This window comes from Paralichthys olivaceus, chromosome 15, assembly GCF_024713975.1.
Source record: "Paralichthys olivaceus isolate ysfri-2021 chromosome 15, ASM2471397v2, whole genome shotgun sequence".
Taxonomy (NCBI): Eukaryota; Metazoa; Chordata; class Actinopteri; order Pleuronectiformes; family Paralichthyidae; genus Paralichthys; species Paralichthys olivaceus.
Genome location: NC_091107.1, coordinates 3,983,624 through 3,996,226, shown reverse-complemented (window position 1 = coordinate 3,996,226; position 12,603 = coordinate 3,983,624). Strand labels below are relative to the sequence as shown.

The window sequence follows — 12,603 nt, the reverse complement described above, 5'->3', positions numbered from 1 at the left end:
TGTGTGTGTGTGTGTGTGTGTGTGTGGTGATCCTGCCTTCATTTAGGTCCTCAGAGGGAGGAAAAGAGGAGTCATTATCCGCAGGACATGCATCCTCACGGACGAAACCTTACTTAACATTACTTCTGCCTCTAGCCATTAATTTGGTGCACTCACGATCAACGAGAAGAAAATGCAAAAAGCTCACCACAGGTAGAAACAACATCCTGCTGTCTGGACAAGGGAGGGGGGGAAAAAACTACAAGCAATTTATTCATCTAGATTCATATCTTATTAAATTATTCTGACAAGGATTATGTAACGTGTCCCAATAACTTATAATAACTTGGCACGCTCGTTTTTGCGGCCATCCGGCTTGTTTAAGGTATTCTGAGCATGCTGGCTGTCCCGGTGACAGACACAGGGTCACAGCAAAGGCAAATTGAGGGCGTGCGAGGGAAAGGAGAGACAGACAGAAAGAGAGAGAGTGAGGGGGGAAAAAACAAAGTGACTGTTGTGTTTATTCATCATGCATCAGAGGAGCCTGATGAGGACCTGCCAGTCCCTTTAGCTCTGCTGGCTTTTCATTGGACCATCTGGCATTTACACCATAGAGTAAGCTAAGCCACTTAAAACCTCCTTCTACTGCCTCACCCCTGGTTTTATTTATTTATTTATTTATTTTTTAACCAGCCCTCCATCTTCTTCTTTCTGCTCCATTTTTCACAATGCCTCTTTCCTCCAGGTCTGGCTGTGGACGTGGTGCTGATGGGAAAGGGATGGACAGAAGGATGAAGGGATGTTACATAAAAGGAGGAGGGGAATGGAGGCATGAAAGATGAGTGGAGAAATGGGAAAAGTCAGAGAGGGAGTAAGAAACAGAGAGAGAGAGAGAGAGAGATTACCATTCCCTCAGTTCCTTCGTATTGAGAGGTGGCTGTGTGGGTGATTATGAATTCACGCTGTTCTCAGTAACACCAGGATTACACACCAAGCCAGACCTAATCTATGTGTCTAACATCTGCCTGTGATGACACACACACACACACACACACACACACACACACACACACACACACACACACACACATACACACACACACACACGCACGCACGCACGGCCACATACGTGCATGTAAACATGACCATAATGGCTATCGATGCAGTCAGTGTCTCAAGTAATTTGATCACATGAATTATTCAGGAATACTTTTACGAGCATAATCAGAAGCAAATGCCTACACTGCTCAAACGAGGCTATGTAGCAAGTGGAGGGGGGGGGAGGGGGAGGGGGAAATTGAACGGGAAGGGGTCACGTCCATGTATGACGTTATGAATTCACATCAGAGAGATGCCCTCAGCCATGTGCGACTGAGCGGAGGAGGCTGTGTACCAACCCTCACCCAGCACCCACCCCCTGCAGTTTCCACAGATTATTACTAAAGCAATCCTCTGACATATGCCTGCAAAGCTGCAATGTGTGAGACAGGGACATCAGCCGCCCACACTGTGGGCTTTATTGGATTTTTTCTTATACCATAAAAGTGCATAACTGTCATTGGCTTATGTCACATTAACGTGACATAATTGTACGTCTTTGATTAGACGGATATTTTCCCACGGACAGATTTTGCAAACTGCATAAAACACAGTGACCACATTTACACGGATGTCAATTTCCCCCGACCCTATGAAGATGAGGATGATGGTGTTTACAGGGGTTGCGAATAGAATATTGCACTCATATCATTACATCCACTAAGTTTTATAATCTCAACTACGATATACCAATTTTGCATCTTTTCTTAATGATTTTGCAAAAGCCCCTTTTATTTTTCCATCTTGTTAACACCCCGGGCATGTGTCGACAAGCAGTTGGCAATTGTTGTACGCTCAAAATGCTGTGAAACCTCAAATAGGACATAATAATGCGAAAAACATGTTTTCATAATGCGACTAAGGCCAGAATACTCTCTGAGTATTATAATGTCTTAAACGGGTTAATATTTGAATATTGGTGTCAATGAGACAAAACAGAGCTGAGTCCCAGTATCTGGTGTGTGTTTATTTTACCTTCAAAAAGTCTAGGTCTGAGCTCTGACGGGCTGATTTGACAGGTGTTACTCCTGCTGGACTTTTATTACAACGCTCCCCGCTTTGTTCTGAACTTTTAACAAAATGCTGCCTTTAACGGAGGTGAGAGACAGAGTGATGGATCAGAATGTGGAGGAGAAATCTGGCCTCATCATGGACCTTGGAGCTCAGCTTGTTATCTGCCTCAGTTCTGAAGAATCGGTGAGCCGTCACCCTCAAGACTGCTGAGGCCTGATTTTGGTAAAAGAAAGGAGGTCTGCTCCATATTGTGCTTTAATCATCAGGGTTTTTTATGCTCGCCAGCAGAACAAGCATCTTAATTTGCTGAAGTTGCGACAACTTTGAGACTTTTATCTCTTTTATGTTCCTTGTTAAACTGTGTCACATGTGATATCCTGGGGTTGTAACCTGTACAGACCATCTAATGTGGATTGTTTCACAAACACACAGCAGACGAGAGGAGACCACAAACATCTAAATTCAATTCTTGTCATTACACCTGAAATACACTTAAAAGTACAATTATTTTACTGCAGATGAACCAATGAGATCTACAACTTTGTCCTAACAATCTTCTTTCTTCTTTAAGTGAAAAGGTTAGTCAGGGATTTGCAATAATAAATGTCAAATCATTCACATATACATATATATATATACACATATATACATTATATATATATATATGTATATTTATATACATGATCGCCAAATAGAAGCACTTTCAGCCGTCGCATTAGAGAGGTTAGTGTGATACATGCCTTCAATGATTTAGCACAGTCCGAGAAGGGATGTTATAAATATTGAAATGGCCCTCCATAGAGAAGAGTTTTGAGTGTTGAGATAAAAAAAAAAACTTTAAAAAGGAAAAATTAGGGTATCATTAAAGGGATAGTTTAACAAAACATGTTAATTCACTCATTATTTTCTCAGCACTTTGCCGATGGAGCGGCGGGTGAAGTGTTTGAGTCCACAAAACACTTCTGGAGTTTAATGGGTAAACTTTGCTGCAGCCGAATCTGATACGATTGAAGTCAATGGTGACTTTCACTTCAGACGTAATAAAATAACGGAAAAAAACACAACATGCCTCCAACTGCTCGTGTGGTGTCACCCAAGTGTTCATTTACATCCTGTTTTAAGGATAAATGTCCACTGACAGCTTCCTACGAGGTGCATTCAAGGACCCTCAGATACAACATCACGTGGCTCTTCCAGTGGACACTTGAGCATAAAACACCCGGTAATGACCTCGTTTCCCGGGGCTTGCGGACACTACTTCACCCACCCCTCCATCGGCATAGTGGTGAGTAGATAATGAGTGCATTTTCATTCTTCAGTGAACTATCCCTTTAACGTCAGGATTCATCCTCTGAGGAGTTGTGGAGCTATGTAAGTCTGGTGGTGGATGTTCTGGACGGATCACCCTTGATAGAGACATTTTCACAGCGTTACAGAAAACAAACAAAGCTCAGCACAGTATGTCGCTAACAATCACAGGATTGTTGGTTTTTCCTCACACAGATTTTAATAGTAAGATAATTCACATTTAGCTGTAATGAACTGCAGTATTACCACAAGCTGTATCCATGCTGAGCGCCACTCGAGACTGCAACATCGTTCACCTCCAAACCTGTTACTCATCTCAATGTGACACTCAAATATTAGAAGCCATTGTGTCCATGACTGCAATACAAATAGTTATTATTTAAGACACTCTCCAAAAAGGGAAGAGCTCTCCCCACAGTATTGCCAAGCTTTTCCTTTATCTTCTTTTACAGTTTATTCTCCAGACACTTTTTTGTTTGTTGCTACCATCTGGTGATTTCAACTAAACTCTCTGCGGAGCGACGGCTCTGAGATGGTTGGCCAACAAAGACTGCGCCATTAATTTTAATAAAAAAATCACAAGACTGAAACAGCACAGGCACGTGGAGCAGCCACATTTCTCGGTTTTTGTAGAGGATGTTGTCGTTACGCGATAGCTACGGACCAATCTGACGTAACACTTGTTCAACGCTTCCTTTTATTTCCAGAAGAATATGCTCGAGTTAAATATTGTTAAAGGTTCCTTCAGAGGAGTGATCACAATAGAGTCTGTCAAACATGTTCATTATTGGCAGCACCGCTTTGTCATTTTTAATTAGGAGATTTATGTTTTGTTTTTTGTACCCTCAGTGCAGCGTTTTTCCTAATGTGCAAGGTTTTTAAGCATTTGTTCAGTGTCTGTGTCTGCTACTCAGATAGTTTCAGTGTGTGTGTGTGTGTGTGTCACTGTGTGTGTGTGGCTGACCTCACAGCCACAACTGTCTGTATCTTTGGTCATCACATCAGGGCCTGTGGAACATATCACCCTGCTTTGAGGCTGACACCAGGCTGCTCTAATCTGTTCCCACTGCTGCTGTGCTCTGGGGCATCTGCTGCAGCCATGCGACCATGCAGTGAGGAGTTAAACAAGTGAATTGGCGCTGGCCTCAATGTGTCACCACCGGGACTGACGGTATCGATGACATATGAATCCACTGGATCTGATGGAGAGTTCGAATGCATCATTGCCACCAGTTACCCACATCGAGGATGAATGGGATTAGACTGCCACCTCCACTTGCTCTGAGTGCACCGCTGTGCACAAAGTGAATCATAGTCCAGAGTCCGAAAATGGCACCCAGGTGGAGGCACGCAGCTAAATCAATAGTGTGTTGAAATGAAATATTCCCATGATGTTTCTGCAGTTGATTTTATTTAAGGTAATAGTCATCTTGACTTTGTGTGTGTTTTTAAAGATTAATGCACGAACACAAGACTTGATATAACAGTTATACTAAGTTTATTTATATATAGCACCTTTCAAAACTGCTGTCACAAAGTGCTTTACAAAGAGGACGAAACATCGAAGAGCAAATGATATAATAATAATCATTTTAAACCAAGACAACAAATAAAATAATACATCATTTAAAACTAATGGCAATAAAAATGGATAAAAGTAACATGAGCAATAACTAAAAACAATCGAGGAGAAAACAATCGGTAAATGTAAGTTTTGAGAAAATACCTGCAGTTAAACATTAGCTTATAGGCTGCTGCTAACTCTGGTTCATTTTTCATTTTTCTCAGTTGATTCTGCATTTCCCTGAGTTCATTCTGTTGCGGCCTCGGAGGTCTCTCTCTCTCTCTCTGTGTCTCTCTCATTACCTGCACTCAGAGCTGAAACTCTGCATGAACTTACTGAACAATAGCACAATTTATTTATTTCATTCAATTTCTGGAAAACATCACATGGCTCAAGCCACTGTTGCCACCCAGGGGGGTCCCCGAGCCCTAGATTGGAAAACCACGGACACCCAGCAGCATTCCAATAATCCAGTCAAGGTGAAGTAGAAGCATGCATCACTTTTTGAAGGTTTTAATGAACCCTTGAAATGCAAAATGTTAGAGGATTGATGTAACACCTCACACAGGCCAGCACAATTGTTGTGTTTCATGGTTGTGCCCTGCATGTGAGAAGTGCTCCACATTAGTCACAGAGCAGCTGATTGGACCCACCACCGTGTGTACAATTAATGCACCTCAGAGCGTTGTGCTGGGATCAAACACAGATTGTGGGGGAGTCACGCTGGGAGCAGGCAGGGGGAAATCGGGGGAAGTCGCTGTTTGCACGCAGACCTCGGCGGTGGAGCTGTTGTTGGGAGATGAGAAAGTCGGGAGGAGGAGAGGGGGGAGAAAGGGAGAAGCACAAGTCGGAGGTGTATGAAGTGTTGTTTGTCAGCGGCTGATTCTCTCTCTCTCTCTCTCGCTCCGTGGGCTCCTCCACATCCCGCTGCGCGCCTGACTGAGGGCTCCTCCGTGAGATTTGCCACAGAGCCGCCTCGCCACGCACAACTGCGCCGCGGGTGCGTCGTGTAGGTCCGCGCAAAGGAAGGCACATCACAACTGGTTCAAGAGAGACAATTTGCTCCTGCGCTTCTGGTGCGGGGAATAGCAAATGAAAATCTGAGAGACTCCCGCGGCGGTGCGGTGATTTGACATTTTTTTTAAAACACAGGGAATAGCCATCTGTTTTTTTTTTTTTTCATCCTTCTCCAACGTGGGCGCATGCGGACTGATGGGAGTTGGAGATGCCAACAAGCAAGAGAGGAGCGAGTAGAGAGGATGGAGACTTGAAATATGAGAGGTCTGCTCCTTCTTCTGTGAAACATGTTCTAAAGGACAAATAACTACACCTTCCTCTCACCGGGGAGGAGGAGTGGCACCACCGCGTGTTCGATCCTCGCGTGTCACATGGATGGATGACTTTTGCGCGGTGGTAAATAAAGCCAAGAGTCCGTGTAACTTTATGTAGGTCACACGTGATCTCCACTAAATTATCAAGTAATTTCCTTTGAGTTGCGGATTTGCCGTGCGCGCTGGTGGAGCTCGGGGAGGCACCCAGGTGCGCTCCATGTTCCGTTCAGGACACACCGGTGCCGGCTGTACCTGCGGGACGTAAACGCACAGTTGGGACTCGGGAGAGCAGCGTGAGGCTGTGGGCCAGTGATGCCGGACACATTCACGCTCATAAAGAACCGGACAGAGCCACGGCTGGGGCCGCTGGAGCGCACACTGACCACGGAGGGGAGCACCCGCCCCGCCTGGGTCATAGCCATCCTGGCCAGTGTGCTGATCTTCACCACGGTGGTGGACGTGTTGGGGAATCTGCTGGTGATCATCTCGGTGTTCAGGAACCGCAAGCTGAGGAACGCGGGTAGGAGCTTCTGTACATTTGCAATGATGTAGCTTGAATTTTTATAAGCACAAGAACAACTCTGGGTTTTTGGAAGGGAAAGTGAATGTTTCTGTGACTATGAATTCTCATATTAATGTTTGTTACTTATGAAATCATAGTTTTACTTCCATATTTTCTCCTATAAGCTGCTTCTTCACATTTCATATTTTGACCCTTGAGCGCACTTTGCCGTGTCACCTCATCAGCAACAAAACCTGTTCCCGAGCAACTGTGTGCATCCCGAGCAGCTCTAAGATAAAAAGCGAACATTCAAGTTAAGTCATATGGTTTGAACTGAATGTTTGATTATTGCCAACTTGCTCCCGTCAGCCGTCCTCCTACCCAGATTCTTCTTCTTGCACTGTGGGCATGTGAAGGGCATCTTGAGAGGACACATGGCTGCTGATGGACCTGGTGATGGCTGCTATCTATAGTGCGTTGGAGGCTCATTAATGTTGGTCAATTACATCTTCAGTTTCATCAGACCATAGTGACAGCTTGATAGATACCAGGTCGTCTCTTGTTTCTCACTCTTCACATCGTTTCTGGTGAAAGTTTACACTGACTCCCACCTGCTGGTTCATTAGAGCAGGTGAGTCCCCTTTAAAAAAGTTGACTGATGCTGTTGATGAACCTATTCAGATGTGAATGTGTGGAATTACCCAGGAGGCTTCCTGCAGTTATAGTGAAGCATGAAGTCAAATCAAAAAAACATGAAAGTGCTCTTTCACAAAACCATCCCTTCAGGTAAAGAGGAAAAAAGGAAACTACTCCCGGGGTTGTAATTCAACACTTTCCTGATTAAACATTAAAGCCTTTCAAGGATTTTACAGAATCTTGCACAGTTTATATGTTATTGGTTCAGCGCTTCATTTTACCCCTCTTCCTTTTTTATAGGTACTGACAAATTATTGAAATAATTCTCGCCCCAAATTTTAGCAAAATGCTTGAGATTTTAAATTCCTCAGACTGGATGTGTTATGCATTGAACTCTGCCACGCTGTGCTGGCTGGCTATTTTTGGCCTTTTCAGACAATAATTGGACCCTGAAATATGCATTTATTTGCATTTACTGTAAATCAGGATGCATCCAGAAATCTCTCTTCCTTATTAGCAGAAGTGAGAAATTCCCTGAGGACAAACCAAAAACAACGACCATCTTTCATCTGAGGACATTATGAGCAATCCCGTCTATTTGTTCTCGCAGGAAATCATTTTTTCCCCCTGTTATTTAGTCATAATTCAGTCATGGATGTACACAGTGATGGCTGCTGCAGTCTTCAGAGATACACTCCCACATTCTGCACCCTACATCGAGTGAGTTTTTAAACCTAAGATATAGGTAAGGTTCAGCTTTTTCACAGCTCTGAACCGCCTTGAACCAAGGTTATTTATTTATTGAACCTGGTAAGAAATGGAATTCACAAAGTTAAGAAGGAAGAAATTAATTTGTAAGTCGGACTAGATATGTCAAGTGTGATTTCATTGGTTTGCACCACAACCTTCAAGATTCCTTTTTCATCACTATCTGTGTGCACAGCGACAGGATTTCTCATCTCCAGTGGAAATAACAGAGAATACGTGTTATTAAGAAACATAGTTGGCTGTTTTAACCAGAGAGCACATTTAACACCTTTATCTCACACTTCTTTTCATTTTCAGTCCTGCATAAAGACATGTGAAGTCTTTGGAGCACATACACTAGAGGGAAAGCGTACAGCTACATGACCTCTAAGGGAATCCAACAACTGTGGCAGGTTTTGTCTTGCGCTGCACGCATTAATACTCTTCTACTGAAGTCATTATGTTGGATAAGATCATACTCTGTACCATGATCACGTTTACCCTTCGGTAAAAGCACGCTTGTGTTTTCACAGAGCCTGATTTAAGTGGCTTTTGTGCTTTGAGTAGGAAGCCTTTGTGGCGTGGCAAGTAAAGGTTGATAGTGTTGATTTTCTTTTTGTTGAATTACAACAACCTAAGGGCTCAACAGTACATTTTGCATTCCAGGATAGTATAGACATCTGTCTAAAGCACAGTTTCAGGAACAATTGTCTGCACAGGGACACCTGACTTATCTTTTATTTAATCACATCAACGTTTTGCCCCACTGAGAACTAACAGACCAGATAAGACCACAGCATATCTTTTTAATTTTACAGTTTAATTAAAAAACGCCTGCTCTCTTTATCTTTGAGGTATTCTTCGATGTTACGGGTTACCCCTTCCTCTATCTATTTATCGGATTCCTTTAGCGTACATCATCTGGGAAGAGTGCCACTTAAACATATAATGCCACTCGCATTGTGCATTTCTGCCTTAAAGCCGATCTCTCCCAACTCAAACAGCCCACTCAGCAGTTCAGAAACCACGCTGAACCCACAGTCGTGAACTCAGAGAATGGCTATTGTAGATTGAAACAACCCACTCAACAGTAAGGAAAAAAGAAAAGAAGACAACAGTGTATGAACAGTCACAGTAAGAGCAGAGGGTGGCATATTTACCCACTACTGCTGTCATAGCTTAGCATAAGTCCCTGCTATGGCAGAGCGAGTGAAGTAAACTGCTGCCGCCCAAGTATTTCATCAGATGCTGATGGTTTATGGGCAATGACTAACTCTGCTTATTCTCACCTACCCACGGTGGTAATATATGCATCCTCTACACTGTTCACGTAACTGAGATGAATTAGGATTGCACATTGTTAGCATGTCCATGTTAAATCTAACAATCTCCCTGCCTCATCATGTGGTATTGTACAGCGACAAGGGGTCAGCGGTCCGACGTACATGAGGCATTAGAGCCATTTGTCTGTTGAAATTCAAAAAAACAAAAGCTTTGACAGGTGCATGCCTACCATGTGAAACATAAAGACCAATCAGGAAAATACAGTGCCATATATAGACATGGTGATACTGGGCTTTCTTGTGCAAAAAAATAAAAAATAAAAAATTGTGTGTATAATTATGTTGAAATCACAGGGTACAGTGGTGTGGTGCAGAGGTTTTTGTCCCCTGAGATTTGTCTTTGAAGGAGATTAGGTGTTGCAAACCTTCAAAGAGAGTTGGACAGGATCACACATTACGGAGACTCTCTTCAAAGAGACTTTATTTACATCATATCAGACCCACCTCCCCGCTCCCATTCCCTCTCCAGGTACTTTTCTCTAAAGCCTCTCTGCAAATATAACGTCTCAAAGAATAAGAACGTCCTCACGAGCATTGAACGCAGCGCTCACGTCCGAACGCTGCGGCCTCTGTTCGTGGTGCTGAAACACTGAACACCAGTCTCTTCACCGGACTCTCTCCAAGGTCCTGAAACAATCAAACCGAGGCCTGTTTTTCGAAGATTTGTCGGCACAAGTAATGTTCTAAACCTTGTTCACACCAAACCAACATCCTGGCACCACTCATTTAATCGAGAACGTAAAGAAGCATCCCAGCATGCATGCATCTCACACAAACCAACAGCAAATAGCAGAGAATCTACAGACCGGCTATGTTTCTGAGGGGTCGACATTTTCGTCCTTACCCAACCATTAAGAAAGTGACCAGTGTGCTCCGGTGAGACCAGATGAGACAAACAGGCTCACGTCCGTCTTCATCTAAGCTGAGAACAGTTTTCTCTTGAGAAGCCATTCGGTTATTTCCTCTGTCGTGTTTGTTCTTGCTGTTACCTCTTGGAATGTAACCTTTTTCAATGCCAAAATTGATTGTGTGTGACAGAGCTACAACAACAACTCCCTCTATTTATTCATATTTTACACATAAATAAATATTAATATTACACATAAATATCTCAGGATGATTCTTAAAAAAAACAAATAAATTATGTATATGCTAAGTAAGTAAGTTTAACATAGATTTACTTTGGAGCGAAGTTAACTGTTCCTGCATTTCAGAGTCAATCCAGCTGAACTTTTTTTCAACAAAAAAAAAAGAGAGTCTGTTGGTGAAGCTTTGAGTCGAGGTGTCAAGTGACAGAACAGTTGTACAGTTGTGTTGAAATGTGTTCTGTCACTAAAGCCCAGCTGAGCTGAGTTGTCAGCGATGAACACAGCATCAACATGTTGAGCAAACTGTCTTCTCCTGTGCTCGGGTGCATGGCTGCAGCTTCAGTCCCTTCAGGGCCCTGGGGGGGAAAAAATGCCGATGGACCCCCGGTTGACCCTCACTGTACATGGCAGTTTTTCCCTGGACACCCTGAGACCTCACAGTACACACGGGATCGGAAAGTGGCAAACATTTTGAGAGTGGATATCCAAACATTTGAGATCTGATATGGGTTTTCAGTAAACTCAGCTGTCGTGGGTTTGGCCTTTTTCCCTGATATATTTGATGCGAGTGTGGGTGCATAGGTCTTCAGCAACTGATTCATGGTTCGAATCCTGACCATTTACTGTAAGTCATTCTTGTACTCTCTCCTAGTTGGTTATATTTATGTTTCCATTATATGAAGATGTGCCCACTTGACCAGGTTGACAATCCAGTTTGCTTGGACTTCAACTTGAAAATAGAAAGTTTATACGACCAAGGACATGAATCAGAATGTTGCATAGTCTGTACAATGAAAGTTCTCCAGACCCTGACTAAATAAGCTGAAACACTCAAATCAAGCCTCAGCCCACGTTTGTTATCTAACCTTAAAATGATAGTAGGTTGCATGTTACTAGGTCAAGTTTAAACAAGAAATAAGGGGCCCCCGCTAGCTCACCAGGTAGCGTGGGCACCCCCACATACGGAGGCTTGAGTCACGGCATCAAACATTGAATGAAACAGATTTACAACACAATATGATTCAGCAAATTACACAACGCCAAATGTCACGGTCGTTATTTTCCAATATACTCACATCCTCCGAGTCTAACGACTGCAGCAAAGTCTGACGCTCCTCCTTCAATACAGAAACACACTTCTGCAGTATTGAAGGACGTGTTCGTCCAAATCATCATATACCTTGATCATCAACATCTCCATAGGCTGCTTAAGTAGTATCACCTGATTTCAGACACTGTATGAGCGACGTGTTTATTTTTAAAAGCACAAAGAGTGGCGCGGCAATGCAGTAACTCAATTTTGCCCAATTGATCCTGGGCGTCTCCACGTCTGTGTCTAATCTGGTTTAATACTGTGATTAATACTTTAATCACAGGCCCTTAGAGATGAGGAGACGCCTTGTGACAGCTGGTGTTGACGACTGTGAGGGCAGATTTTTTTTTCATATAACATCAGCACCAACGTTACAAATGGGTTTCGAGTTACTGTAGGTAAATAGTGTTTGTGTGTGCAGAAATCTGCAAAAAAGTTTGCATGCGTGACTGATGAAATGTGAGAAAGGTGAGACAGAGAGAGAAATTGAATTGCTATTTGGCAATATCAGCTTTTTAGTTTATTCACACAGTTCCTTGGTTTATCTCTCACAACTTTACATTTTAGGCATTCAGCTTTCAAAGATCATCATGGGATCTTCATCTTGCCGAGTTTCTACTACAAACTATTTGAGACAAATCAGATAAACATCAAAACCACATCAAATAACCTGGAAAAAAAGGCACAAGCAAGCTCTTTTGGATATACATGATGTTGTAACCCTGGTTTCAGAGGTTTAAAAACACTGGATCACTCAGTTTAAATCATGTTATTCCAGCAACACTTTCAGCTAGTGTATGGACTTCCGGCTTGGTATTAACATTCGTCCTGGGAGATCAGATCACAAGTTGTCATCGTTAACATTGTCTCTTCATTAAAATGCATCATGAGTCTCCCGTG

General features: G+C 42.9%; 1 protein-coding gene and 1 long non-coding RNA gene across 3 annotated transcripts in view; one reads left to right on the top strand and one right to left on the bottom strand.

Moving 5' to 3' along the window:
* Nucleotides 1–12,603, bottom strand: part of LOC138404912 (uncharacterized) — a 99,740-nt gene that overhangs the window by 15,991 nt on the left and 71,146 nt on the right. The gene's annotated exons all lie outside the window — the stretch shown is intronic.
* The window catches only part of mtnr1bb (melatonin receptor 1Bb), a 36,674-nt gene continuing 29,015 nt past the window's right edge, over nt 4,945–12,603 (top strand). Inside the window, exon 1 of one of the 2 annotated variants that reach the window (XM_069510444.1) lies at nt 4,945–6,814. In XM_069510444.1, coding sequence (XP_069366545.1) covers nt 6,607–6,814 — 208 coding nt within the window. In that variant the 5' untranslated portion in view covers nt 4,945–6,606. The remainder of the gene's footprint in view (nt 6,815–12,603) is intronic. The other variant, XM_020097346.2, reaches the window with a different exon arrangement.